The 24409-nt window shown below is 63.9% G+C and overlaps 6 protein-coding genes across 9 annotated transcripts; 2 read left to right on the top strand and 4 right to left on the bottom strand.

The window, feature by feature from the left end:
- Window positions 1-157: 157 nt before the first annotated feature.
- Window positions 158-2261, bottom strand: LOC131673145 (transmembrane emp24 domain-containing protein 6). Its single transcript, XM_058950893.1, has 4 exons — window positions 1712-2261; window positions 1113-1309; window positions 953-1019; window positions 158-888 (listed from the first exon to the last, which is right to left on the bottom strand). The coding sequence occupies exons 1-4, from the start codon at window positions 1922-1924 to the stop codon at window positions 661-663; spliced, it is 705 nt and encodes a 234-aa protein (XP_058806876.1). The 5' UTR covers window positions 1925-2261; the 3' UTR covers window positions 158-660.
- Window positions 2262-4370: 2109 nt separating this feature from the next.
- Window positions 4371-14725, top strand: LOC131673141 (uncharacterized). The gene is made up of 11 exons (XM_058950883.1): window positions 4371-4962; window positions 6451-6587; window positions 7080-7280; window positions 8178-8320; window positions 8392-8592; window positions 8666-8885; window positions 9003-9386; window positions 9484-9946; window positions 11606-12659; window positions 12723-12975; window positions 13062-14725. The coding sequence occupies exons 1-11, from the start codon at window positions 4749-4751 to the stop codon at window positions 13503-13505; spliced, it is 3714 nt and encodes a 1237-aa protein (XP_058806866.1). The 5' UTR covers window positions 4371-4748; the 3' UTR covers window positions 13506-14725.
- Window positions 14726-15423: 698 nt separating this feature from the next.
- Window positions 15424-16866, bottom strand: LOC131673144 (uncharacterized). The gene is made up of 3 exons (XM_058950892.1): window positions 16562-16866; window positions 16006-16238; window positions 15424-15945 (listed from the first exon to the last, which is right to left on the bottom strand). The coding sequence occupies exons 1-3, from the start codon at window positions 16864-16866 to the stop codon at window positions 15590-15592; spliced, it is 894 nt and encodes a 297-aa protein (XP_058806875.1). The 3' UTR covers window positions 15424-15589.
- Window positions 16867-17575: 709 nt separating this feature from the next.
- Window positions 17576-17988, top strand: LOC131673147 (cytochrome b5-like). Its single transcript, XM_058950896.1, has one exon. It carries the CDS (start codon window positions 17627-17629, stop codon window positions 17972-17974), a length of 348 nt encoding a protein of 115 aa, XP_058806879.1. The 5' UTR covers window positions 17576-17626; the 3' UTR covers window positions 17975-17988.
- Window positions 17989-17992: 4 nt separating this feature from the next.
- LOC131673143 (transient receptor potential protein) lies at window positions 17993-23008 on the bottom strand. Of its 4 annotated transcripts, none has more exons than XM_058950888.1 (13): window positions 22474-23008; window positions 22260-22355; window positions 21413-22163; window positions 21179-21331; window positions 20961-21106; window positions 20780-20886; window positions 20566-20644; window positions 20273-20396; window positions 20011-20206; window positions 19734-19898; window positions 19449-19671; window positions 18947-19372; window positions 17993-18660 (listed from the first exon to the last, which is right to left on the bottom strand). In XM_058950888.1, exons 1-13 carry the CDS (start codon window positions 22985-22987, stop codon window positions 18209-18211), a joined length of 3432 nt encoding a protein of 1143 aa, XP_058806871.1. In that variant the 5' UTR covers window positions 22988-23008; the 3' UTR covers window positions 17993-18208. The 4 variants fall into 4 exon arrangements, with proteins under 4 accessions (XP_058806871.1, XP_058806872.1, XP_058806873.1 ...); XM_058950890.1 differs by having other exon boundaries at window positions 17995-18660; window positions 20566-20699; window positions 22474-22857; XM_058950889.1 differs by having other exon boundaries at window positions 22260-22857.
- A 104-nt stretch (window positions 23009-23112) lies between these two features.
- On the bottom strand, window positions 23113-24269 carry LOC131673146 (uncharacterized). The gene is made up of 2 exons (XM_058950895.1): window positions 24127-24269; window positions 23113-24054 (listed from the first exon to the last, which is right to left on the bottom strand). Exon 2 carries the CDS (start codon window positions 24050-24052, stop codon window positions 23555-23557), a length of 498 nt encoding a protein of 165 aa, XP_058806878.1. The 5' UTR covers window positions 24053-24054; window positions 24127-24269; the 3' UTR covers window positions 23113-23554.
- Between the last annotated feature and the right edge of the window lie 140 nt (window positions 24270-24409).

Here is a 24409-nt window from a genome sequence, read left to right as displayed (position 1 = left end):
CTTGCTCGCGTCTGTCGCCGAACGTCAGTTTTTATTGCTCAGCAAACTTTCACCGTGTCCTCGCTGGCTTCGTGTCAATATTGCAGTTTGAATATTGCTGCAGAGAATTCGAGGCGATCGAAAGAACGTTACATTTTTATCGTAACAAAGTTTTCATGTAAATTTATTTTGTCTCCTCTTATATATATAAATACATTTACACAGTGTAAACCATTCGATATATAGATAGAATCTTTCATTTTGTATAAATATAATTAGTCGCGCTGTTTAGGAAAAACCCTTAATTGCTCCACGATATAAGTAACGCCGATCGATCGATCGACTTTGCAAACGGAAGAAGTGGAGCGCGCAGTCTGCATGGTTGTCCGTGAAAAAATACTGTACAATCGCGGCTGAGTCTCTGGCGATAAATGCATCATAAACAATACAGTCGGTTGAGTGATATAACGTAAAAAGCAAAAAAATGAAAGAAAACAGACATCTGGAATGAAGTATTAAAGAAAGTAAAATCGCGGGGGACAGGCCGGAGTCCCTCGCGCCGGCAGCCGCGAGGGCCGCGAGGGCCGCGAGAGCCTCTCGACGACGATCAATCAACGAGCCTTATCGCACTCTGCTGCGAGCCGATCGAAATGGGTCAAGGCAGGAGGTTGGCGCGGCGGCTTAGATCCGAGCGCGCGAGTATCCCGACTTGACGTTGAACAGTCGGCGCACGAAGAAGACCTGCAGTATCGTGGTGGCGATGATGACAACCACCTGCAGCAGCGACCAGTTCTGCACGTACGAGTTATTGTCGAGGAGCAAATTGTAATCCCTGTCCTCCCGGCTCCTGCTCAAGTGCTGGATCTGGAGCACCTCGTAGATGTTCTTTTCCACGTTGACCAGGGTGTTCTGCAACAGGACGCTCGGAGTGTGTCGCGCGCTTGCGAGCGAACGAGTCGCGGGTTTGGCTTACCGTCACATTCTCCACCGACAGATTCATCGTCTCCAATTCCTTGGCGAACCTCTCCCACTGGTCGTACCTGCGAAATTAACGAGCGGCAGCGGGCAATTAGCGAGGGGATTCGATTGGCAGTCGCGCTGCGGCGAGCGCGCGTCGGAAGTGGCGACATTACCTAATAACGGTTATGTACAAATTGACCAATTTGCCAGCGAATCGCGAGAACTGATTGTCCACGCAGACGCTGTAGTAGCCGCCCTGCACCGACTGGTCCTGGTAGTCGGCGTTGGCCTTCCACTGATACGGGTGCACGATCTCCCCGGCTGGATTTCTCACTGCGAAGCCCGCCTTGCCGTCGCCGCCTCGCAGCACCTTCAACGTTCACGCTCGACTTTTACTCTTTCCCGAGACAGCGCGAGCGAGAGGGAGAAAAAGTAGGGTCTCCGAGCCCGTTGGAGTGGCGCTCTTCGAGCTCCTTAAAGACAAAGCCCGAGAGCAGCCGCTAAGTGATTTTTTGCTCGAATCAGATTGCGCTCGAGCGAGCGCGATCGAGGCTCTCCGCCATATGGCCGCTCGGGCGATCGCTCTATCTCGCGGCGGAGAGCCCGAGCCGAAAGGCCGAGAAGGCGGGACTGCCGGTGGCGAAGGGGGCGAGAGAAGCCCTAGAGAGATCGGGTCAAGTGTAACGAGGCACCGAGGGGGCCGAGCTCGGGCGTCGGAGAGCGGGCCAAGGCGGCCGCCGCCGCCGCCGTGCGAGGCGATCGAGGCGCTCACCTGGAAGCTCACGTAGAACGTGGCGCCGGGGTTCACGTACTGGAAGTAGCAGTCCTCCTTGCCCGGGTCGATGTGCACCTTGTAGTCCATGGCGACGGCCGGCAGGGTCTCGTACCAGGGCTGGCTGCCCAGCTGGCCGCTCGCCGCCGTGCCCAGGCCGAGCACCAGCATCAGCAGCAGCGCCGGCATCGTCGCGTACGCGCTCGAGCCCATCCTCGGCTTCCGCTCCACGCTGCCACGCACCAGTGCACCCGCGTTGATCAGCTGCGGCTCCAGCTGCGGACGCTCGCTCCTCGCCAGCGGCACATAACCTCAACGCGCGGCGTCTCGCTCTCGCGACTCTGACGCGGCAGGAGAAAGTCGCTCCTCGGCGGACGTCGCTGCGTTGACGTGTGCCGCGCGGCATTTAAAGATGGCCGTGCGCGCCGCGGGCTTGCCTGCGCTGCAGGCGCTTCTCCGTTCGGCCCGGCACTCCACGCCGCAGCACTGCGCAGTCCGCGCGCGCCGACGTCGCCGAGGAGGCTGCCACCGCTCCGGGCTCGACGTCAATTATGCAGCTGCAGCTGCAGCTGCTCCCCGACCGGCCCCGCGGCGGGCTGCTGACTTTTTATCGCAGCTGCGCTTTTGCAAACGTTTGATCTGCTGCCGCCGCCGCCACCTTCCTTCTTTTTCTCGCCCGCCGGCCGGAGCGCGAGCGGAATACTCGATGCTCCTCGGCGATTGCATTTCCATTCATAAGTGGACCGCCCTCGCGGCCCCTCCCCTCCGCCCTGGCCTTCGCCCTCCCGCGAACCGAATGACTAATGAGCCCCGGCACTGATTACCGACTACCAATGATTGCGCGCGCACGATGAATTTTCCGGGTCTGTTTGCTCGCGCGGCCGTGTTTTCACAGCCGCGACTGGCTTTTAACGAGGCGACGCGTCGCGGGCGAAAGCGCTCTCCGCCGCCGAGGAATATCAAAAACAGCGCGCGAGCCCCCGCCCGCCCCACGGCGCGCCGCTTTCGAAAGCGGAGAAAACGAAGCGCAAAGCGAGCGAGCTCTCGCCGAGTTTCGGAGGACAAAGCTCCGCGCTTATCCGTCGATCTGTCATATTCCTGGAGGAACGAGTGGCGAGAGGAATAAATCCTCTATACAATTTGCAAGAGCTTACACCGGGGCCGCGCCGGCGCGAGGTGAAAGCAACGAGATAAACGCTCGCGGGACCCCCGCTCGCCGTCTGCAATTTTTCAGAAACGTATACGTGCATCGCGCGCCCCGGCTTCAATGGTCAATCGTATCGCGAGCTCTCTTTCATCGTTGTCGCGCGCGCGACAGAAAGAAATAAAAAGGAGAGAGGGAGAGAGAGAGAGAGGGCATAACGCGCGCGCAAACGAAACGCCGGCTTTTTTTTTGCCTGTTGCGCCCCCGCCGGAAAGCTTCGCCCTCGCCCGTCGAGAGCGTGTCGGGATTCCCGATCGCGCGAGCGAACTGCACGTAATTTCAAGACAGCCCCGGCGCGAGTTTACGACTTGCCGCAACGCGCGGCTTTTTGCGATCGGAGACCGAGTAAATTGTTGGGCTTACGGGCACTTGTTAAAGTTCAATTAAAGCTCCTCGGTGCTGCTTATTTGTCAGGAGTATAGTGCGAGGAGGGATGAGGAGGGGGGGGGGGGGGCGAGCAACTTGTTTCGCAACTAATTTCGCCAGCCTCGTTCAATCCACTGCCGCCTGCGCTCCTCGCGTGGCGTCATCGCTCAGCCTCAAATTGGCCATCCATTCGCATCTCCATCGACGAGGAAAAAAAGAGAAACGAGCACTCAGCGCTCGACTGAAGAGAGTGCGAGAGAGAGAGAGAGAGAGAGAGAGAGAGCGAGCCCTATCGCAATAGTGCTCGCCGAAGAAAAGAAACGACTGGCAACGTCAAAGTATCGATTTTTAGTAAGCAAAAGAAGGAAAAAAAACATTTCGCCTCGCCATCAATTTTTTGCCGCGGCGGCGTGCATCGCGAGCAAGTCGGAATAATTCTCGGCGCAGTAAGCAAAAGCGAGCGATACATCCATACATACATAAATTTTGGGGCCCCGCCGCCGCCGCCGCCACCGCTGAGTCAAGTGTTTTTTTTGTAGTGAGCGAGTTTGGCGTGAATTATCGAGTCATTATACCTTGCAACAGTTACGCTCACCAGGAGAGAAATCTAAATCGGATTTTTAGAGGCGAGCTGTCGGATGAAAAATGCAGCAGCAGCTTTCGCGTGGCAAATGACGCGGAGATAATGAGGGGGACGGGGGGAGAGAAAGAGGCAGGCTCATGGTCGAAAGGCAAACGCAGCCGCTGGTTCGAGTGTCGGACGGATGGACGGGCGGCAGCGGCGCGAGGGGGCGCGGGGAGTGCGCAAAGAAGTAGCTAAGATCCGACGATCGAGCTCGACGGGAGCGGCGGCGCGCTCGGGAGACGCGCTAGTGATAATCGCAGCCGGCGGGCATTTAGCGGCGCGAGGTTCGCGCACTCGTTAAAACGATCGGAAAGCTCGCAGCATCTGAAAACATAAGCCGAGCGCGCGGGTGCGGCGGGCGGGGCGGGAGGGGGCCGGCGGAAGAAGAATTGGCTGGCGGGATGGCTCTGGTCGGCGGCTGGGCTCTGGCTGGCTGCCTGGGAAAGGGTGGCAGCGCGGCGGCGGCGGCGGGGCGAGCTGCGCGCGTGCGTTCGCCTCCCCAGACGCTGGCGTGGCGGCGGCGGCGGCGGCGGCGGCGGCGGCGGCTCGAACCCCCGGCCGAGGCGCTTCGCCCGGCCTGTACGCGCCGCAGTTCCGAGCCGAGAGCAGCTGCGGCAGCAGCAGCGGCAGCAGCAGCGGCAGCAGCAGCGGCAGCAGCAGCGGTAGCGGCAGCGGTAGCGGCAGCGGCAGCAGCAGCAGCAGCACAGTCCGCCGCGCGACGATGCGGATGCCGCGGGGCCACCAGTGGCTCGCGGCCGGCTGAGCGGCTACGCGGAGCGACGAGCGCACGGCGCGGCCGGCGATGTGAGGCGGCGGGCCGCGCGCCACAGCGAGCCGGCCAGATGTCGGCGCCCCGGCGGGCCTGCGGCCTGGCGGTGCTCCTGGCGCTGCTGGGGGGCCGCGCCTCCGGTCTCGTGCCCCCGGCCGCCCCCGGCGCGGGCTGCAAGCTCAGCGAGCACAGGTGCGCCAGCAGCCGCAGCTGCATCGCCCAGGACCGCTTCTGCGACGGCGAGAACGACTGCGAGGACAAGAGCGACGAGCCCGTCTACTGCACGCGTGAGTCAGTCCCCGCGCGGCCTTTGTCGCGCTTGCCGCCACGTGCCGCCGGCCGCGCCGCGGGCCAACTCGGGCGCCCGCGGCCGCGGCCGACGGCGACCCGCGGGCGGCACGTGCGGCGCCCGCGAGCCGTGAGTCCGCTCGGCCGGGAGTTCGTCGCGACCTTTTATTAGTGGCGGCCGAGCCGCGCAGCTTTAACAAGTAGCCGTAATGGAACCAAGAGTCGAGGCGGTTTGAATTATAGAAAAGTTGGCGTGCATCCCTCTCCGGCGGGGCGCTACCCCGTGCCGTTAAACTTTGAGCAGTAACTGTCTATCAAGCCCGAGCTGCTCGCTTACCTTAACGCCGCAGGAAATTATCTCGAAACTTTATTTGGCCGCTGCCGCTGCCGCTGCTGCTGCTGCTTTTTTCTTCGTTCGCCCGGGTCCGCCTCGATCGAACAAAGTCGAGCGACTGCCACGGCGCACACGTGTATTATCGCGTAATTAGCTGGAGCACTTTATATTTGGCTTTCGATATCGCGCGAGCGAGCGAGCTACTCGACGACGCCGGGCATTAGCGCGCCACTTTAGACCCCCTCCCCCTCGCGCAACGCCCACCCCCTCGCCCCTGACTCCCGTAAATTTCGCGCTCTCCAGGGCCTGGCGTCCTGTAACGCTGGCACACTTTTGCCCCGTATTTACCCGATTGCATTCGGCCCGAGCTTATATCGATAATTAATTTAGCCTACAGCTTATTATGATCGGCCGACCGCTTTCGCTACAGCGGCGCGTTTAACAGCTTCGCGCGCGACCCCGACATTTCTCGTGTTTCACCCGCTCGAGCGCGCACACATGCTTTTCTCTCTTTCTCTCTCGCCATCGATCCGCCTGCCGTTATTTCATACTTTTTACGGGCGCATTTAACCGCAGTTGGCCTGTAAATTACGCCGATTATAAACGTATATTTTACGCCGACAATTGGACCGGCTGAGCGTTCGCTCGCGCGCGCGCGCGCGCGTACCAGGAATATTCCGCTGCCGGGCGGCTTTTTATAGTTTTTAATCACTATCGATCCTGGAGCAGAGAGTCGCGCACGCCGACTCGCGAAGAACCCATCTTGCGCTGTCGTTGCACGACGCGCGCTCGGGAATGATTTCAGCTCGGGAATGCGTCACGGCAAATAAAAATTCATCGCTCGCCACCGCGCGAGAGTAACATTCGCCAGCCGCCAGCAGCGGCCCGCGCAGCAGAGGAGAGAGAGAGAGAGAAAAAAAGAATCTGGCTCGCGCGGAATACTCGAAATGCCGCCAAGAAGGGACGGAGGTGGAGAGAGAGAGAGAGAATTCTTTGGAATGTTAATGTGCATGCGCGCGACGCGGCGACGAGCGTTAGCGCAGTGGAGGTGCATCCCGCACGCGGCGGTCGACGTACGCCCGCCTGACTTCTGGTCTATTTTCTGGTTTTTCCCCCATTGGTTTTGTCGGGCGGACCGGCGCGGCTGGCGCAGCCTGCAACCGCACTCTCTACGGCGACGTGGGAAGGACTTACGAGCTGCAGGTCCGCAGGCCGCGGGAGGAGCGGCTGCCGTTCCTCTGCCACCTGAACTTCACGGCGACCGGAGGCGAGCTGGGCGACCTCGTGCAGGTGAGGCTACTCGCGCGCCTCTGCGCTTTATCGATGGGGCGCGCTATCGGGCGGCAGTCCGCCGCCGACGCCGCCGACGCCGCCGCCGCCGCTCAAAGTTTTCCGCACGAGCGCCAGCTCTTTTTGCAGCCCGGCCAATAAATATGTCTCCCTCCTCGCGCGGCGAGCTGCGGCGCGTCCGTTCATGTTTTATGGATGGCGTCTACGCAATTGTATTCGGCAAGGAGCGCGCGAGCGGCCGCGCCGGGGGTAGGTAAGGAGGAGAATGCACGTGCGAGTGCGGCGCTGCTCCGTTCGCGCGCCCGCGCCCCGGGTATTAGCATGAAAAACGGGCGCGAGATTTAATTGGCGAGGTGCCGCTGCGGGGCTGCTGATACCAGCGCGACAGCGGTAACGAGAGCGAGCAGGAATGGGGGGTTGGGGGGAGGGGGCAAAAGTGCGGTACGGCTGATTGCGCGCTTGGGCGCGTTGTCGTTGTTGTTGTTGTTGCAGCTGACGTTCGACACGTTCACGGTGGGCCGCTTCCAGTCGTTCACCTCGGAGGGATGCCCTGACGGCCACATGAGCATCAAGGAGGAGGGCCGGCCGGCGACCGGGGGCCAGTGGTGCGGCAGCGCCTGGGGTTACACGGTCTACTACAGCGAGACCCGCTCCATCAACTTGACTCTCTATCTGTCCCGTCTATCTGGCCAGGTAGCGTCCACCGCCGACGCGCCGCTGCCATTATACATGTGGCCCCCACCAGCCCGCTCCTCGCCTTATCTAGGCCGAGCAATTGCTCCCGGCCGCTGCTACACCTCCATTTTCCTTCCCTTTCGACTGCGGCTCAAGTGTTTCCGAGCCGACTCCCCAGCGCCCAACCTCGCCCCGCAGCCGCTTGCCTTTTTTCTTTATTTCCGACGCCTCGCGCGAGCTCGCGACAGCTTCCACCTATCCTTTAATTAAAATTTTCAATTAATTTATTAGCGGTCTGCTGCCTCGCTTTCTCGCGAGCTCGCACCCCGGCGAAATTGGGTCGTCCTCCTTTCAAGAATTAGTAAACCAAATTCTCGCGCAGCCACGCTGCAGCGGCTCCTGTTAATTAGACACATCGCGAAAATTGGCCCTTTGAAAATGCAACGACTGAGAGCGAGACAGAGTGGGAGCGGGAGAGAGAGAGAGAGAGAGAGAGAGATTCGCGAGCGCGTATACACTTAACGAGGGAGAGCCGGGCTGTTTGCACGACAAATTAAATACTCGATCGGGCGCCTCGCGCGGAGTAATCAAAAAGTTTTCGGCGTCGATTATGCGCGCTCGATTGGTTCGCGCGCGAAAGAAGGATGGAAACGAAAGCGACAGCGGGGGGGACGGGGCGCGGCAACAAACTAATCACGGCGTCATTAGGGGACGCCGAATCGGCCCGCTAATGACTTCGATCCGCGGGGGCAGGGGAGGCGGTGGCCGTTAAGCGTCTTGGCGCGCTCGCTCGCTCGCTCTCTCCCGAGCAAACTCCCGACTAGCGAATTACCATGTAAATGGCAATCAATCGAGCGTGGCTGCGGGCGCTAATACGGAGCTACTTTTGTGCGGGCCGCGCTCGCGGCGGCGTAGGGTAACGACTACAACTTCGACTTCAAGCTGTCGTACAAGTTCCTGAAGCGCAGCGAGGCCCACCTGCGCTACGGCAACAGCAGCATGAGCACTTGGCGGGGCGAGCTGGTGAACGCCACCTACTGCGACCGCGTGTTCACCAGGTCAGTGCGCCGGGCGACGAGCGCTCGCGGCGAGCTCCGCTCTACAGCGCGCGCCTCACCTCCACTTGCAGGTGCGACGCGCGCGCCTGCCGGCTGCAGTCGCCCAACTACCCGGGCGTCTACCCGCGCAACGTCACCTGCTACTACCGCGTGGAGCAGAAGCGCGCGCCCCCGGGCCACCGAGCCCTGCTCGCGGTCAGCCAGCGCAACAGCCACAAGATACACATCAAGGACCAGGTGAACAAGTACGACACCAGCCAGCGCACGCTCAGGTAGGCCCGCCGCGCGAGCCGCCCGCGCCGCCCGCGCCGCCCGCGCCGCCCCCTACTCCGCTCCTCGTTGCAGGCTCTGGGACCAGTGCAACGTCGTGCAGGACTACCTCACCGTCTACGACGGCGGCTCCACCCAGGACCGCGTGCTCGTGCGGCTCTGCGGCGGCGACGCCGTGCCCGACATCGTCGGCAGCAAGGACGTCATGCTGCTCGAGTTCCACACCTCGCCCTACGACAACCCCTTCCATCCCGTGCCGCTCTCCTTCCTGCCCGGCTTCGAGCTCGAGGTTCAGGTGGGTGTCGGTCCGCCCGCGCCGGCCCCTCCTCGTCCGCCGCTCGGCCGCCGCTCGGCCGCGGCGCCGGACGAGGGGAGGACGCGCTCTCGTGACGGGGCTCCTCGCCGCCGCCAGGTCATCTTCGTGGACGAGCGCTCGACGGCGAGCTTCGTGGTGAAGGACCACGAGAAGTGCGACTTCTACATCAGCAGCTACGAGGGCCCGTACGGCGTGCTGGAGAACCCGAAGCACTCGCTGCCGCCCAACACCACCTGCCGCTACCACTTCCAGGGCAAGCCCAACGAGATCGTGTGGCTGGCCTTCGTCAAGTACAACGCGGCCTGGGCGGGCGCGGAGCTGGGCTCGGCGGGCGGCGCGGCCGCGGCGGGCGGCGGCGGCGCGCGCTCGCCCAGCCCGCACCCGCAGCAGGGCGCCGAGTGCAACGTGAAGCTGCTCATCTGGGACGGGCAGCGGCAGCCGGCGCCCAACGCCACCAGCGCCCGGCAGCAGTTGGCCGAGGTGAGCGAGGCGGCGGCCCGAGCGCCACCGAGCGCCACCGAGCGCCACTTTGCGCCGGTCGAGTCGAGTCGCTCACGCCGAGGGCTCTGCTTGCCAGGCGCGGCTGCTGGGCGAGTTCTGCAAGGACGAGAGCCCGCGGCTGTGCGACCACAGCCTGCTGCGCAACGCCAGCCGCCAGGCGCGGCCCTGCTCGCTGTCCGAGAGCTACGTGTCGCGCGGGCGCTACCTCACGCTCGAGCACCTGCTGCGCCAGGGCTCGGCGCTCTACCCCGTGTCCTTCGTGCTGCGCTACGAGTTCGTGCACGAGGCCACCACCTGCGACCGCGTGTTCCGCGCGGCCGGCCGCGCCGAGGCCGAGCAGCCGCAGGCCTTCGGCTCGCCGCGCAACGTCTTCTTCTACGGGCGCGGCGGCGCCCAGAACCTCAGCTGCGTCTACAGCTTCGAGCCCGGCCCCGAGCACAGGCTCGAGCTGGCCATCAACCGCGCCAGCTTCGGCAGCCGGAACTGCTGGTCCTGGATCGACCCGCTCGTCAACAGGTGGACCTGCGAGAGAGCCGACCGTGAGTTCGCCTGCGCCCCTGCCCCGCCCTCGTCCTTGCTCCCCGCGCGCCGAGGCGGCCCTCGGTCTGGTTGCGCTCGGCGACCGGCCGCTCCCCGCTCGAGCTAAGCCAATATATTTAGACTTTTCAAAGTACGCGAGAGAGAGAGAGAGAACGAGGGCAAGTTGCGAGTTCTTCGCTTGAAAAACGAGAAGCGAGCGCCCATCCGAGTTTTTCAAAGCATTACGCGAACCGCCGGGCCGTTCTCCGAATGCCGCTCCCCCCTCCCCCGCGCCCCTTCTCGCTTTCTGGACTTTTTAACTCTTAGCGCTCGCGGATTCGAGCTGTCCTCGTGCGGAAAATCCGGCGCGATTCAATAATTCGGTCGTTAATATTTTTTCGCGAAGTAGGCGCGCGTTGCTCGCTACAAAGCTCGAGCGCGGTCCGCGGGCTTTCCGAGACTCCGCACCGCGGCTTAAAGAGAGGAAAAAGGACTGCCGACTTTATTAAGGAAGTGCAATTCCTCAAAGAGCCTCTTTCGATTCGGATTTCACCGCGGCGGCGCGGGCGAAATTGCTACCCCCCGCCCAGCCGCTCCGCCATCGCGACTTGATTTTAATGGAACGGCTGTATCGGCGAACCGAGAATTAACAAATATCTCGCGGCGTCTCGTTATGCGAATGATAATAATCATTGATTAGCCTTTTGTGCGGGCGATTGCAGCGAAGTGCGAGCTAGAACGGCTAACGCGATTCGGCGACTCCCGTTTCCGAACGAAAGTAAAAATACGCCGATCCGAGATAAAAGCTGTAAAATTGTTAATGAGACGAGCGGTCTAATGATCCGCTTCGATCGCGGAAAATTGACAAACGGCCACGCGGCCGAGAATCAACAGGGCAATTAGTTGACACGACGGGGGGCGGTCGGGCAAAATGACGAATGCGCCGGAGCAACGTCCTTATAAGCAGCGCGCGCGGCCTCGTCGTCGTCTTGCTCGATTGGCCGCCGAATAAAAATCAATCGGGTCCGCTGTCGATCGATCCGCCGAGCGCGATGCCAGCGACGGTTATCATTCGCCGAGCTGGCGCAGGTTAATTCGGCGATTCCGGCGCGAGATATTTCCATGGGCGGCAGAAGTCTCCGGCGCGCTCGGAGATTAATCCGGTGCAAGGGCTGGAGTTAGCCTTGCGCCCGAGCTCGACCTCGTTAGCTTTTACGATCGAGGCGGAGCTTAGCGGAGTCGAGCTCGCGGGGCTTGCGCGCGGCGCGCCGAAAAATTATTAATACAACGGCGCTGCATCCAGCGGCCGAGCTATCCTTTGTTTCGAGAAGTGGGACGACGATCGGCTGTCGCTGTCTGCCGCTCGCCGCGTATGTTTAGACCCGAATCGATCGCCGACGCCGCTGTCTCTCTCCCGCGCGTAATCGTAGCCGGCGCGAGACGAAAATTGGCGAACTCGGCGCGCGAGCCGATCGCTCGTAATGCACCGCCGCCGCGTCTCTCGCGCAAGTGCTTCCCGTCGGCCGCACCCCCAGCCTCATCCCCCACCCACTCGGCCGCCGCCGCCCGCCTCGCCCTCAGCGAACGAAAAAGCCGCGGACTCCCGCGCGCACTCCGACGTCCCGCGCGGGCGAGGCGGCGCGCGGCCACGCCGTGACGCCGCCGACGACTGTGCGCAGGCGACGGCGAGGGCCTCGCCGAGCTGCGGCTGTCCGAGTACCCGTGGCAGGGCGTGCAGCTGCCGCGCGACTGCCTGTGCTCGAACCTGAGCGAGCGGCTGGTCTTCCAAAGCCTCTCGTCGGCCCCGCTGGAGCTGACCTTCACGGTCGAGCGCATGAACGTGACCCAGGACTACGAGGACTTCTTCTTCGAGGCCGAGTTCCGGTTCGCGCCGGCGAGCGAGCCGCCCGCGGGCGCGGCCGGGCGCGATGGGCGCGACGGGCCCGCCGGCCGGCAGCCGGCGCAGCAGCCCACGAGCAGCACGCGCGCCGGCAAGCAGCACGCGCGCCAGCAGCAGCCGCGCCACCGCTGCCACCACGCCTCGCGGCTGCTGGGCGAGGCGCCCGCGGGCCGCCTGGAGGAGCGCCGGCTGCGCGGCACCAGCGGCGAGATCGCGCTGCGCAGCCCGCCCAAGGCGCCGGCCGCGGGCTCGGAGCCGCTGGCCGCGCTGGCGACCATCGACGAGGAGGTCGCGGCGGCGAGCGGCGAGCGCGCGCGCGCCACCGAGGCGGCCCCGGCCACGGGCCTCGCCGCCGAGGTGACGCGCTGCGTCAACGAGCCCTGGCTCATCGAGCCCGAGGACTCGCGGCTGCACTTCCTCTACCTGAAGACGCCGGGCTTCCGGCTGACGCGGCGCAACCTGCAGGACTGCCCGACGCGCAACCGCATCGTCGTCTACCCGGCGGCGAGCCCGCGCGAGCGCACCGTCGTCTGCCCGGCCGAGGGCAACCTCACGCTGCACGAGCAGCAGCGCGTGGTCGACCTCATCAGCGGCGGCTGGAACCGCAGCGCCTCGGCGGCGCGCGCCGCCCTCGAGGGCCGCGCGCCGCCCGAGCGCCCGCTGCCCCAGCACCAGCAGCAGCACGCGCGCAGCTTCGTGGTCGAGTTCCTGCAGCGCGAGCCCGGCGCCTACATCGTCACCTGGATGGCCATCTCCAAGCGGCTGCTCTCGCAGCCCAGCAACAACTTCTTCGGCAACGCGCTGGCGCCGTCCGCCGCCGACTGCCCCTACAGGTAGGTAGGCCTCCGCCGGCCGGTCGAGGCGCGAGCCTGACGCGCGCGCGCGCCTGCACGCAGGTGTCCGGAGCTGGAGGCCTGCATCAGCTCGGTGCTCTGGTGCGACGGGGTGCGCCACTGCCCCTCGGGCTTCGACGAGCGCGAGGAGAACTGCTCCTACCGCCTCGGCCTCACGCTGCTCTACGTGGCCGTGGGCGCGGGCGCGCTCGGCATATTCCTCATCTTCCTGCTGGCCACCGGCTGCCTCAAGTACTGCCTCTACCGCCGGCGCCGCCTGCAGCGCCGGCACCTGCGGAAGAAGCTGCCGCCCCAGGTGAGCCGACCCGGCGATCGGCCCCTCCGGTGCCGACTTGCCGACGCGCGCTCCTCTCTGTGTGTGCGTGTGTCTGTGTGCCGCAGGCGGTCACCGACGAGCAGCAGCGCAGCATCCAGAAGAAGAAGGTGCAGGTGCTGAGCGTCAACCATCTGAACAGCCCGACCGGCCGCCCGGCCAACCGCAACAACGGCAGCCTCGAGTCTCGCCAGCAGGACGCGCAGCCGCAGCCGCAGCCGCAGCAGCAGCAGCAACAACAACAACAACAACAGCAGTCGCAGCAACAGCAGCAGCAGCAGCAGCAGCAGCAGCAGCAGCAGCCGCAGCCGCAGCCGCAGCAACAGCAACAGCAGCAGCCGCGCTACGCGAACGCGGCGTTCGCCCGCATCGGCCGATACCCGACCAACAGTCTGAGCAGGCAGCACCAGCAGCAGCAGCTGCAGTCGCGGCTTCGCGGCGGCCAGCTCGACGAGGAGGACGACGACGACGAGTTTGCCGCCGGCAGCTGCCCCAAGGACAGCATCTGTTGACAGTACGCCGACTTCTACGGCGACGTCATGGAGACGACCGTCTGATCGGATCACACGCCTCTCGCAACCCCCGCCCACAGCAGCCCCGAGCCCGCCTGAGTCGCCCGCGTGCCGAGGCATCGCGGTCGACTCGCCTGTCCGTCGACGCGGCGCCGCGCGGTCAGCCAGCCGCCGCTGCGAGAGCCGTGCCGATTCTCGCTCCAGCTGCCAAGCCGTTCGCTGGGTCGCTCGGCGGAGCTACCGCGGCGCTCTCGCGCGCTGCGTCTCGGCACAACGAACACGCGTGGAATAGCACTCGACTCGATAATCGCATGCTTCATCCGCGCGCGACGAAGACAGCTGTGATCAGCCTGGGACATCCGTTCCTTTTACCGTACGCGTTCAACGACGAAGCATCAACGACTCGTTCCAGCGACTTTCACCTGAGATTTGTTTCGACGATTAAATTTGTATCAATTGCGAATGCTGCTCTGGCTGTGCAGTCGAGCGATCATGTGTATGACAAGAATGGAATAAGTGAGATAACAAGGATAACGAACAAATATATATATATATATATATATATATAAATGTGTGTATATGTTTATATATATATACATATATGATTATACTAACGATTACCGGAATATACATAAAGTAAAGGAATAAATAAAATAAATAAATGAATAAATATATATTGCTAAATGAGGAAAAGCGAGAAACAGATCGAGCATACGGCAATTTTATAATAGAGCAGGCGTCTACACGATATACGCGGACACACACACACACACACACACACACACACACACACACACACACACACACACACACACACACATATTGAATTGAGAAGACGAGTATCTATATATAAATATCATTATTAATACGAATCTTCCGCAAGACTAGTCCTCGGCCGAGAATCGTCGCCCTAACAACATGTAACTGACGAGGACGTCGCACGATCGTTAAATTGAATTCGCACGCGCACTCCGATCAGCGGATCGAGTCGAGCGGCGGGTAATCGGTCCCTCTCGCGTGCGCACACTCCTCCGATACAACGAACGTGACGGTGTTGGAAAGGGAAGAAAAAAAATGAAAAGCCGGCCGCGCGACACCGGCGAACTCCGCGAGTGGGGCGCAACGAAGCAGACCGTAACGAGAAGGAGGCGCAGTCAGGGACAAATACGCGAGAGTGCACGTGTAATTAGGCGAGCGGTGAACGGCCGCGAGGCGGCGCTACGAGCCTGAGCTCGAGGAGGCCTCCGTAATTGCGCCCTCGATGCTCGGCCCCGCGCTAACGAGGAGAGCAGTGTGCCGACGCGCGACTCCCGACGTCTTCCGCCCCGGCCCGGTCTCCCGAGTACTCCTCCGTTGCCAAAAATTCGCTATAGGTTCCGGCGACACACACCGTGCGCGCGAATTCTCGCCCGTTGCAATAAACGAGCCGAAACCTAACGATATACAACACGCATTTAACTGAAAAACTGCCAGAACGTAGATATATGTAGGTATACGTGTGCGCGCGCGTGCGTCGCGCCTCCTTTGCTCCGCGGTAGCCGCCGCGAGCCACCGGGGCGATGCGCGCCAATTTTCTTACCGCGAATTTTACGCGCGACGGGCGTCGCGCTGCTTCTCCGGGCCAGGCGACGGATTCGACCGGCGGGCGATTGAGGAAAAGCGGCGAACGAACATCGAGAGAAAGAGTGGTGTGTGCGTGGTATGCGGAGCGCGTCGAGCGCTCGTATTTGTGACGTTTGCGAGCAGCGGATCTTCGCGGGAGAGCGAGAGAGAGAGAGAGAGAGAGAGAGAGCGAGTGAGCGAGCGAAACGAAGCTTCGCGTGCCAGCGTCCTCGGCTTGTCGTTTGCAAACGAAAGACCTGCGGACACTGTAGACGCGGAACAGCGACGCCAACACGATGTATAGCAAGCAGCAAAGGATTGATGATTAAAAGAGATAAAGAAACGAACGAGTATTGCTTCCCTCACACTCACAACTTTTATTCGCAATGTCAAACGCACAATGATAGGTGAGCTGCGCAAAGAGCTCTGGAGGAGCCGCTCCAGTTGCGTTGGCCGTGCTCGGGCGGCTCGACGGCGCTTGGCTAAGCGCTCGGCGGCGCGGCCGAGCGCCGACCCGCCTGCAGGTAGCCGAGGCCGGCCGGGTCCAGGTAGCCGGGCGCCGCGTAGTAGGCCGGCAGCTCCGCGCCCGCGGTGCTGCGCTCGTGCCAGGGCTCCGGCACGGGGCTGTGGTAGAGGCCGTAGTTCACGCCGTTCGTGGCGATCTTCTTCAGGCCTTGGATGCTCGACAGCATGAGCGCCATCTTGGCCAGGATGAGCGCCTTGCCGCCCAGCACCGCCAGGAACTGGAAGCCCATGGGGATCAGCACGCTGCCCATCAGCAGCACGCCCATCATGACGATCGGCATCATCTGCATCTGCCGGCGGCGGCGCCTGCGACCTGCGGACAAGCTGCGGCTCAGGCGGCTGCTCGCGGCTGCGCACGCGGGCGCGCGCTCACCTCGCGACTCCACCTGGCCGACGGCCGCGCCACCGCCGTCCCCGGCCCAGCGCGCCAGCCGCTCCGCGTCGATCCTGACCGCGTGGGTGCCGAGCGCGCGCGCCAACCGCCTGGTCAGCCGAGCGCGCCAGCCGCCCTCCTCCTCCTCCTCCTCCTCCTCGGTCCACTCGTGCTCCGCTGCAGTCTGCGGCGCCGTGCGACAGTCCCCCTCGCGGACTCGCCTCAGCAGGTCTCTGCGGAACACGCGCACGCATCGCGCGGTCTTGTGTCACAGGTGAGCGTTGCTAGTTGCGGAGACCGATGCGCGGCCGAGCCCGGCTGGCCCGATTCCGGTTCCGCTGCCTCGTCGCCCGTTCGCGAGAGCGACAACGGTGGCCGTACGCGCGATTCCACCTTGTCGCGTTTTATCAGTTTCATGCCGATCGATCGCGCGATCGATGGCAATAGGTGGCGTGCGCGCGCGCACGTATCGCTAATAATCGCGTGACATCGCGAGTCAAGGCTGAGAGAGAGAGAGAGAGACAGAGAGAGACGGGGGCAACCGAGCTACACCCACCTGACGGCGACGGTCACGCTGTCGTTGGCCGTGCGCTCGCGGAGCTTGACGAGCTCGAGGCCCTCGACGAGCGGCACGGTGTCGTCCTCGAGGATGCGGTCGATGGCGGCGAGCGCGCGCCTGCGGGCGCAGCCGGCCAGGGCGTCGCGCGGGCAGTCCTCGAGCAGAGCGCCGAGGGCGCCGAGCCACGGGCTGCGGGGCCGCGCCGCCCGGCCGGGCACCAGCATCGGCAGCAGCAGCAGCAGCAGCAGCAGCAGCACGCGACAGTGCCGGCAGCGGCGAAGCAGCGCCGTGTTCGCGGACATGACTGTGCGCCCGTGCGTGCGCCAGCGCCGGCTATTTATACCGACCCGCCAACTGTGTCACATGTCGCTAATGGCACGGCCGCTCGACTAATGACACCCCAACGGCGAATCCGCGCTTCCGCCCGCGCCGAACTCGCTCGATCGCCAATAATGCGCGGCTTGCGTCGTTAGACGCGCTCTCCCTCCTGTCAGGCGTGTTACACTTTTCCGCCCGACTTATTAATCATCCGATTCACAGTTATCGCGCAACGACAAAAAACGAAAATGAAAAAAGAGGAATGGAAAAAAAAATAAATAATAAAAACCAATCCCTCTGCGCGCAGCGACAGTCAATTGAAACGAATAAAACAAGCGGCCGCGACGGTGACGGCGGAAGCTGTCCTAATCAGAGCTGGCAAATCTGCAGCGCACACACCTCGCTGTACACGCCCTCGCTGCAGAGTTCCGCAGTCGTAAATCAAGCGGATCCCCGAGTTTTTGGCCCATCGGCCCGTGTGATCTGGAGCCTCGCTGCTGCTGCCGCCGCCGCCGCCGCCGCCGCCGCTCGACAATCGATCGAACAACAAGCCGAGTGCAGCGCGTCACCCATACACGGAAAGAGAGCGCGCGAGCTCTGCGTGCCGCGCCCGACGTACAGATCGTATCGTGGCAGATAGCGCGAAAGCGCGATTCGACGAACGAGCGAGCGCGCACGCGTCTCGTCCGACGGCGACTTTCGAGCATATAAGGGCAGGCCGCTGCGGCTGCGGCGCCATCGATTATGGACGAGCGCCGGTACACGCTGGCCGAGGTGGGACGGAACAACGGCAGCGACGGGTGCCCTGTCTGGATCGTGCTGTGGGGCAACGTTTACGATGTCACCGAGTACATGGACAACGTACGTATGCATCGGCTGCGGTCGAGCCCGACTCTAATCGGCGCGGCTCAGCACCCAGGTGGGCCGGAGCTGATCGCCGAGCACGCGGGCGCCGATGCGAGCGCGGGCTTCGACGACTTCGGCCACTCGTCCGACGCCAGGAGGACGCTCCGCAAGTACGAGATCGGCGCGCTGGCCACCGAGGCGTCCCCCGGGTCCGGCGGCCGAGGCGGCGCCACGCGACGGAGGTGAGGCCCTCGTCCCGAGCCGCGGCGGCGCTCGCCACCGAGACCCGCTCCAACGGCCGGCCCGACTGTTGCAGGAAGTTGCTGAGCGCGATCCTCGGGCCGTGCGCGTCCGGCGGGAGTCGCGGCGGGAGTCGCGGCGGGCGGGACGAGCGCAATGTCGGTGCTTTGTTGGAAAACTGAGCTTTTATTGATGAAGCGGTACAAGAGTTTGCGCAGAGTCTGCGCGAGGAGCGAGCGCTCAGATCCAGCCGCCGACGATCTGGCCGGTGGCCTTGGACCGGCCCCTGGCCTGGGTGGTCTCCATGGGCGGCCCGGCCAAGGAGGCGACCGGGGCGGGCTGTGGCTTCGCCGCCTTCTCGTCCTTGGACGGCAGCTTCTTGAGCGTGGACGGCGCGACCGCGTCCTTGCCGGCCTCGGGCTCCTCGGGGATGGGCGACGGCGCGGCCGCGCGGGCCTCCGCCGACGGCTTGGCCTCGAGGCTCGCCTTGACGCTCGCGGCCGCCGCCGGCCGCTTGTCCCTCTCCTGGCTGACCGCCTTGGACAGCGACTTTCTGCTGGCGGTGCTCAGTGCCCGCGCGGGTCCCGCCGACGGCTTGTCCGGCGCCTCTCCTGCCTTGGGCGGCTCGGCTATTTTCACGCGCTGACTCTCGCGTTTGCTCTTCTCCCCTGCTCCGCCGCCCTCGCCAGCCTCTGCAGCAAACGTTCGACAAACGCTTCAGCCGATCCATCTATAGACTTTTTGCCTCGCGGACGTATATGCGATCAGTGTAAAATTCATTGGCGTCGCCGTTGAAAACCCAACGACGTTGCATTTTGTAGCGATCCGAACGAGCGAAAATAAACGCAATTAAGTAAGGCTGTGAGTCCTCTCCGAAAGAAGTTGTCCTAGTTGTCAATGTCCGTATCGCGAACGGCCGAACACGAGCGAACGAGCAATCAAGCGGTTGGACCAAGCGAAAGCCAAAGCGAGGCCGACCTTCCTCGGGCTCCTGCCTCTGCGGCCTCCTGAGCATGAACTTGGCGTAGGCGATCCTCGTGGTGGCGGACACCTCGGAGAGCGCGGGATTGTACTCGACGAGGCGCTGCGGGTCGAGAGACTCGAGGACCGAGTGGGCCTGGTGCTGCAGGTGCCTGCGCATGCTGCGACGGTGCTGCTTCTCGAGGGCGTCGGTGCTGCTGCCGATGGGGTCGCGCGCCGTGGTGTTCTGGCGCACCATCGCGTTCCAGTCCTTCTTCTTGGTCTCGCTCGACTTGCGCCCGATCGCCTTGGCGATCTGGCTGAAGACGTCCTTGGGCGCCTTCTCGCCCTGGCTGATGACCGAGCTGACGATGCCCTCGATGGGTCCGATCTGGAAGTCCTTCTGCAGGCGGCGCTCCATCACGCGGCCCTTCTTGCCCGACACTGAAAGCAACGGGGTCGCGGTTAGGGCGTCGACTCGAGCTCCTCGTCCTCGCGGCGCGTCCGTCGGCGAACTCACGAGAGGAGTCTCCCTTGTCGACCTCGGGCGTCTTCATGCCGTTCTGGCGCAGGATGTCGATCAGCTCGTAGCGGAGGGTGGAGATGTCCTGCCGGATCTCCATGACGTCGTCCTCGGTTATGCCGAAGTCGTCGGTTTTGCTCTGCTCGGTGGTCACGTAGCGACGGATCAGCAGTCGCATGACCGTGTCGTGGCGCTCCTGCGCCTTATCGCGCGACTTTTTCTGCAAGCAAGCCGGCAGGTCAGTCGCGCTGCCGAGCCGGCCGAGCCGAAGAGGCTTCTCACGATGATGGAGCGAGTCGGCTTGCCCGTCTTCCCGCACTTGACGATCCGGTCGAAGGTCTTGGCGGTGGGTATCATGTTGAAGGGCGGCGGCACCGTGTCGCCGTCCTCGAAGTAGCTCATCCACAAGTGACTCCGCGCGAATTTCCACTCGGTATCCGCCCTTTCCTGGGAGAGGCCGACGGCGAGAGCAAAGAAAAAGGAAAGAAAAGGGAAAGAAAAAAAAGAAGGGACGAGAAATACTCCCCCGCGATACCGCCCGACTAATGAAGTGCCTCACCGAGATTATCTGGTAGGAGTTGGACATCATGGCGATGAGCATGTTGAGCAGCACGATGATGTTGATGACCGAGTAGGAGCCGAACATGAGCAGGGCCCAGAAGCGCGTGAAGCTCTTGATGCCCGTGAGGTCGAACGACATGAGGTCCACCATGCCGAAGCTCGCCCAGAACAGCGACTGCGACGTCTCGAACAGGCTGTCGGGGGCGAAAGCGTGGGTGAGCGACGAGTGGTGCAGGCGCGCGCTCGCGGCCGGGGCTCACTTGGCGAATCTCCGCCACGTCGAGCAGGCCTTCTCGTTGTTGTCGAAGTCCGGCAGGCCGCTCGGCAGGTGGTAGCACTTGTTCTTCTCCAGGTCGGCGTAGTACCACAGCAGCTGGTTCATGCCTGCGGAGAAGGCCTCGCGCCGGTCAGTCGTCGTCGTCGTTGTCGTCGTCGTCGTCGTCGTCGTCGTCGTCGTCGTCGTCGTCGTCGTCGTCGTCGTCGTCGTCGTCGTCGTCGTCGTCGTCGTCGTCGTCGTCGTCGTCGTCGTCGTCGTCGTCGTCGGAGCACCTACCGCAGCCGAAGGCGAACAGCACGAGGGTGTAGATGAAGAAGAACTTGATGATGTCGATGATCATCCGGCCGAGCGAGATCTGCAGGGGGCCCAGGTGGGGATTCACGCTGAATATGTGCACGAGCTTGAGGAAGCTGCCGAGCACACGCGCGGTCGCCGGTGAGAGATTTGGCCGTGGTGCGTCGCGCCCCCGGCTGGAGTCGATCGCGCTCACCTGAAAATCATCGCGGCGCCGAAGGCGCCCTCCGACAGCAGCATCGGCTCGAAGTCCGACCAGTGGTCGCGGGGGTACCAGGGATCCTCGCCGGACCAGTACTCCCTCTGCCAACAGAAAGACGGAGCGCGCTGGGTCGAACGGCGTCAATGCCCACGGCCGACCGAGCGGAGGCACCTACCATGACGATGAACCACGAGGTCGCGCGCATGCACAGCCAGATCACGTAGAAGACGTTCTGGATGAAGTCGACGATGTTCCACAGGTCGGAGATGTACTCCAGCAGGCCGTCCGACCACAGCGAGCGCACCTCGCCCACGACTATACCTGCGCGAGCGACAGTCGGTTAGCGAGCGAGCGAGCGAGAGTCGGAGGGCCGCGGGCTCGGCGGCGACCTACTTATCACGTAGATGACGACGCCGGACTCGACCAGGCCGGGCAGGCAGCCGCGCTCCCTGCGCTTCCAGCCGGCGAGCACCTCGCGCATCCACTCCGTGCCGAAGAGCTCGATGGCCAAGTACTCGATGCGCTGCGAGGCGGCGCCCAGCAGCACTGCGAACATGCGCGGGGCGACGGTGAGCGGGACTCGGGCGGGCGGGGCGGGTCGGGGCGGGTCGGGGCAGCCGTGCTCACTGAGGAAGACCAGGTAGGAGGACGAGTGGCAGATGAACTTGACGAAGGGCTTCTTCATGAAGAGGGCCTTGGGCGAGGCGGGCGCCAGCATGTAGATGGTGCTGTAGACGGGGAACTGGGCGCCCAGCTTGCCCACCTCGACCAGCTGGCCCACCATGCTGAGGCGACGGAAGCCCGGCAGGCCGTCGTACCAGATCTTGGCCAGCAGCTGCTGCACGTTGGGGTGCGCGACGAACTGCTTCTGCTTGTACTTGATGGCGAGCTTGAGGCGCTCCAGGGTCTGGCGCTCGCCGGGCTCCCAGGCCTCGCCCGTGGGGTTGAAGTTGAGCATGATCTCGAGCTCGTAGCTGGTGCGCGCGTGGTCCAGCAGCGAGGTGGCGAACACCTGCACGCCCTCGCGCATCTCGTTGTACTCGGAGCGGAACTCCTGCTCCATGCGGCTCAGGCGGCGCAGCTCCCAGGACAGCTCGAAGGCGGTGAGCAGGGGGTCGCGCGACGACAGCGCGATCAGCGACGAGGAGGTGAGCGCGCGGTAGGCGTTGATGCGCGCCTGCGAGTGGCGCAGCGAGTCCGTCTCGCTGGAGGTCACGCACTCGTCGCAGCCGCAGCGCACGTCGTGCGGCGTGGGCAGCGTGGCGCCGCGGTCCAGCAGGATCTTCAGGATCTCGTAGTTGTTCATGTGGGCGGCCAGCACCAGCGGCGTGATGTCGGGCGTGAAGTTGCTGGCCGAGCGGTCCACCGCCTCCCAGCTCTGCCGGCGCGCCAGGCCTGGTTAGGCGCCCTGGACGCGCGCTCCCCCCCCCCCTCCCCCTCCCCCCCAAATACCACCCCCCGATCGCCTACTTACGTACGGTTGGCCGGACTTGTGGCTCTTCTCCTCGTGCTCGAGCAGCACCTCCACCGCCTCCACGTACTCCTCCTTGATGGCGTGCAGCAGCGAGTCCTGTCGCCGGCAAAGCAGCGCGGAGCGCCGTGAGTCGCGATCGCCGCAGGGGGCGCGGGAAGACGGGAGGGGGCGGGGGCGGGGGCGAGCGAGGCACTCGTAGGGGTTCGGCGCGCACCTTGACACTGATTCCCATCTCGAGGAGCAGGTAGATCAGGTCGATGTTTTCGTTCTCGATGGCGGCGATGAGGGCCGAGCGGTTGAGCGGGTCGACGCAGTCGATGTTGAGGATCTCCGGGTGGTCCTTGTTCTCCTCGAGCAGGCGGCGCACGGTGGCGCAGTCGCCGCGCTCGGCGCTGAGCAGAAAGTGCTTCTCCACCGGGCCGAGGATGTACTCGGCCGGGGCGCTGAGCGAGACCACGCTGGTCGCGCGCTGCTCGCTGTTCAGCAGGTTCTGCTGCGACTCGGACGCGTTCATGCTGGCGGCTGGCTGCCCCGGTCTGGCGCCGCGCGAGCGACTGCGCGCCCGCGGGCCCGCGCTCGCCTACTTGCGCGCGGCCGAATCCCCACGAGTGCCGCCGCCGCCGCCGGCCGTGGATTAGGCACAAGAGGCGCTCGCAGGGATCAGCGGGCGCGCGAGAAAAACGAGAGCAGCTCGTCGCCGCGAGATTTATGTAGGCGCGGATCCCCATTGTTGCGTGCGGTGATTAACGATTATAGCGCGGCGCTGCTGCCCGGCATCATTCGTCGGGATTAGCGCCGCGGCGCGCCTCGCTTTCAGCGCCGCGGGACGGGTCACACATATACCATGTCTACGTGCATCTATACGAAACAGACTTTATTCAGGCTTTTGGACATTCCATCGTACATAACTGCGATCGCAGCTCCTCGCCGCTCTTCCCACTTGTTCTCTTTGTAGTTACAGTGAATTTGGGCTCTCTTTCTCTCTCTCCCTCTCCCTCTCCCCTTCTCGCTCGCGGAGCACAGAGAAAGAGCTTCGGACGGAGAGAGAGAGAGAGAGAGAGAGAGAGAGAGAGAGAGAGAGAGAGAGAGAGAGAGACGGATGGACAGACGGAGACAGTCGGAGTTGGAGTTGTACAACGCAGAGTAACATCGTCGACGAAAGTGTTCGTCTCGCCAGTCGTTCGCGCGGAGTGAATGGCAAGGAGGTGCATGCTTTTCATATGACGTAACCAAGTCGGTAAGGGATAAGCAGCTTGAGCAGCGGCGGCGGCGGCGGCGGCGGCGGCGCAGCCGGGCTAGACGAAGTCGGGCACGGTGGGGTGCAGTGGCGCGTCCTTGCAGATCTCGCGCAGGATCTTCTCCTCGGCCGAGTTGGCGGGCGCGTCGTCCTGGCTCTTGGCGGCGCAGATGAGGGCGAGGCGGGCCAGGCGCCGCATGCGCTCCTGGCGCAGCTTGGTCAGCCGGCCGTTGAGACCGTCGCGGCCGTAGCGGATGATCAGGTCGGAGCGCGTCTGCGGCTGGCTGACGGCCTCGGCACGCCCGAAGCGGATGAACGACGAGCCCATGCCGGCGGCCGAGCGGCGCTCGCGCGAGTCCAGCGCCTCGCCCAGCTGCGCGGGCAGCCAGAGTCCGCGGCGCAGCGCGTACTCGAGGTTGCGCTCGGGCTGCGGGCGCTCGGCCGGCGGCGCCTCCTCCTCGCCGAACAGCTCGGCGGCGCTCGCCCCGCCGCCGGCCGGCAGCAGGCCCAGCGCCGTCGCCAGCAGCACCGCCATCAGCAGCGACAGCTTCGACATGCCTGCAAGCAGAGCGCGCCGCGCGTTGGTCTCCGCCGGTCCGCCGGGCCGATCGTCGCGATCGGCGGACTCACCGTTTCACGCGAGCAGCACTCGTCCGCACTCGATGGATGCCAGGGGCGCGAGGTGACCACGGGTGGGCGCAGGAGCGTGGTGCGTTGCTGGTTGGCGCGCTGCCTCGGCCGACCGGTGCTGCGGAAGTGAGCGGGCTCCGCGAGCGGCGCTGGTCTTATATAGCGGCCGGGCTGCGGACCGCAGCCTCCGCGCATCCGCCGGCTTGCCGAGCCCGCCTCCCGCGCCGCCGCCGCCGCCCGCTCCGCCGCTCGCTCCTCCGCCGGCGCACCACGTCGCGGCGCC

The sequence above is a fragment of the Phymastichus coffea genome, unplaced genomic scaffold (genome assembly GCF_024137745.1).
Source record: "Phymastichus coffea isolate CEN01 unplaced genomic scaffold, Cenicafe_Pcof_1.1 PCOF00169, whole genome shotgun sequence".
Lineage (NCBI taxonomy): Eukaryota > Metazoa > Arthropoda > Insecta > Hymenoptera > Eulophidae > Phymastichus > Phymastichus coffea.
The sequence above is the reverse complement of the archived record's forward strand: the minus strand, read 5'-3'. Positions and strand labels throughout refer to the sequence as shown.

Excerpts from the sequence above, each read along its gene's own strand:
- LOC131673145 (XM_058950893.1), bottom strand. The coding sequence starts at position 1,924 with ATGGGCTCGAGCGCGTACGCGACGATGCCGGCGCTGCTGCTGATGCTG. Across the intron at positions 1,310-1,711 it reads CGTTCTACGTGAGCTTCCAG|GTGCTGCGAGGCGGCGACGG; the intron begins GTGAGCGCCTCG and ends TGAACGTTGAAG. Across the intron at positions 1,020-1,112 it reads TTGTACATAACCGTTATTAG|GTACGACCAGTGGGAGAGGT; the intron begins GTAATGTCGCCA and ends TTAATTTCGCAG.
- LOC131673141 (XM_058950883.1), top strand. The coding sequence starts at position 4,749 with ATGTCGGCGCCCCGGCGGGCCTGCGGCCTGGCGGTGCTCCTGGCGCTG. Across the intron at positions 9,387-9,483 it reads CCCGGCAGCAGTTGGCCGAG|GCGCGGCTGCTGGGCGAGTT; the intron begins GTGAGCGAGGCG and ends TCTGCTTGCCAG. Across the intron at positions 9,947-11,605 it reads GACCTGCGAGAGAGCCGACC|GCGACGGCGAGGGCCTCGCC; the intron begins GTGAGTTCGCCT and ends GACTGTGCGCAG.
- LOC131673144 (XM_058950892.1), bottom strand. The coding sequence starts at position 16,866 with ATGTCCGCGAACACGGCGCTGCTTCGCCGCTGCCGGCACTGTCGCGTG. Across the intron at positions 16,239-16,561 it reads AGCGTGACCGTCGCCGTCAG|AGACCTGCTGAGGCGAGTCC; the intron begins GTGGGTGTAGCT and ends CGTGTTCCGCAG. Across the intron at positions 15,946-16,005 it reads CGGCCAGGTGGAGTCGCGAG|GTCGCAGGCGCCGCCGCCGG; the intron begins GTGAGCGCGCGC and ends GCTTGTCCGCAG.
- LOC131673147 (XM_058950896.1), top strand. The coding sequence starts at position 17,627 with ATGGACGAGCGCCGGTACACGCTGGCCGAGGTGGGACGGAACAACGGC.
- LOC131673143 (XM_058950888.1), bottom strand. The coding sequence starts at position 22,987 with ATGGGGATCCGCGCCTACATAAATCTCGCGGCGACGAGCTGCTCTCGT. Across the intron at positions 21,107-21,178 it reads CGTCGTCATCTACGTGATAA|GTATAGTCGTGGGCGAGGTG; the intron begins GTAGGTCGCCGC and ends TCGCTCGCGCAG. Across the intron at positions 20,887-20,960 it reads CCTCGTGGTTCATCGTCATG|AGGGAGTACTGGTCCGGCGA; the intron begins GTAGGTGCCTCC and ends TTCTGTTGGCAG.
- LOC131673146 (XM_058950895.1), bottom strand. The coding sequence starts at position 24,052 with ATGTCGAAGCTGTCGCTGCTGATGGCGGTGCTGCTGGCGACGGCGCTG.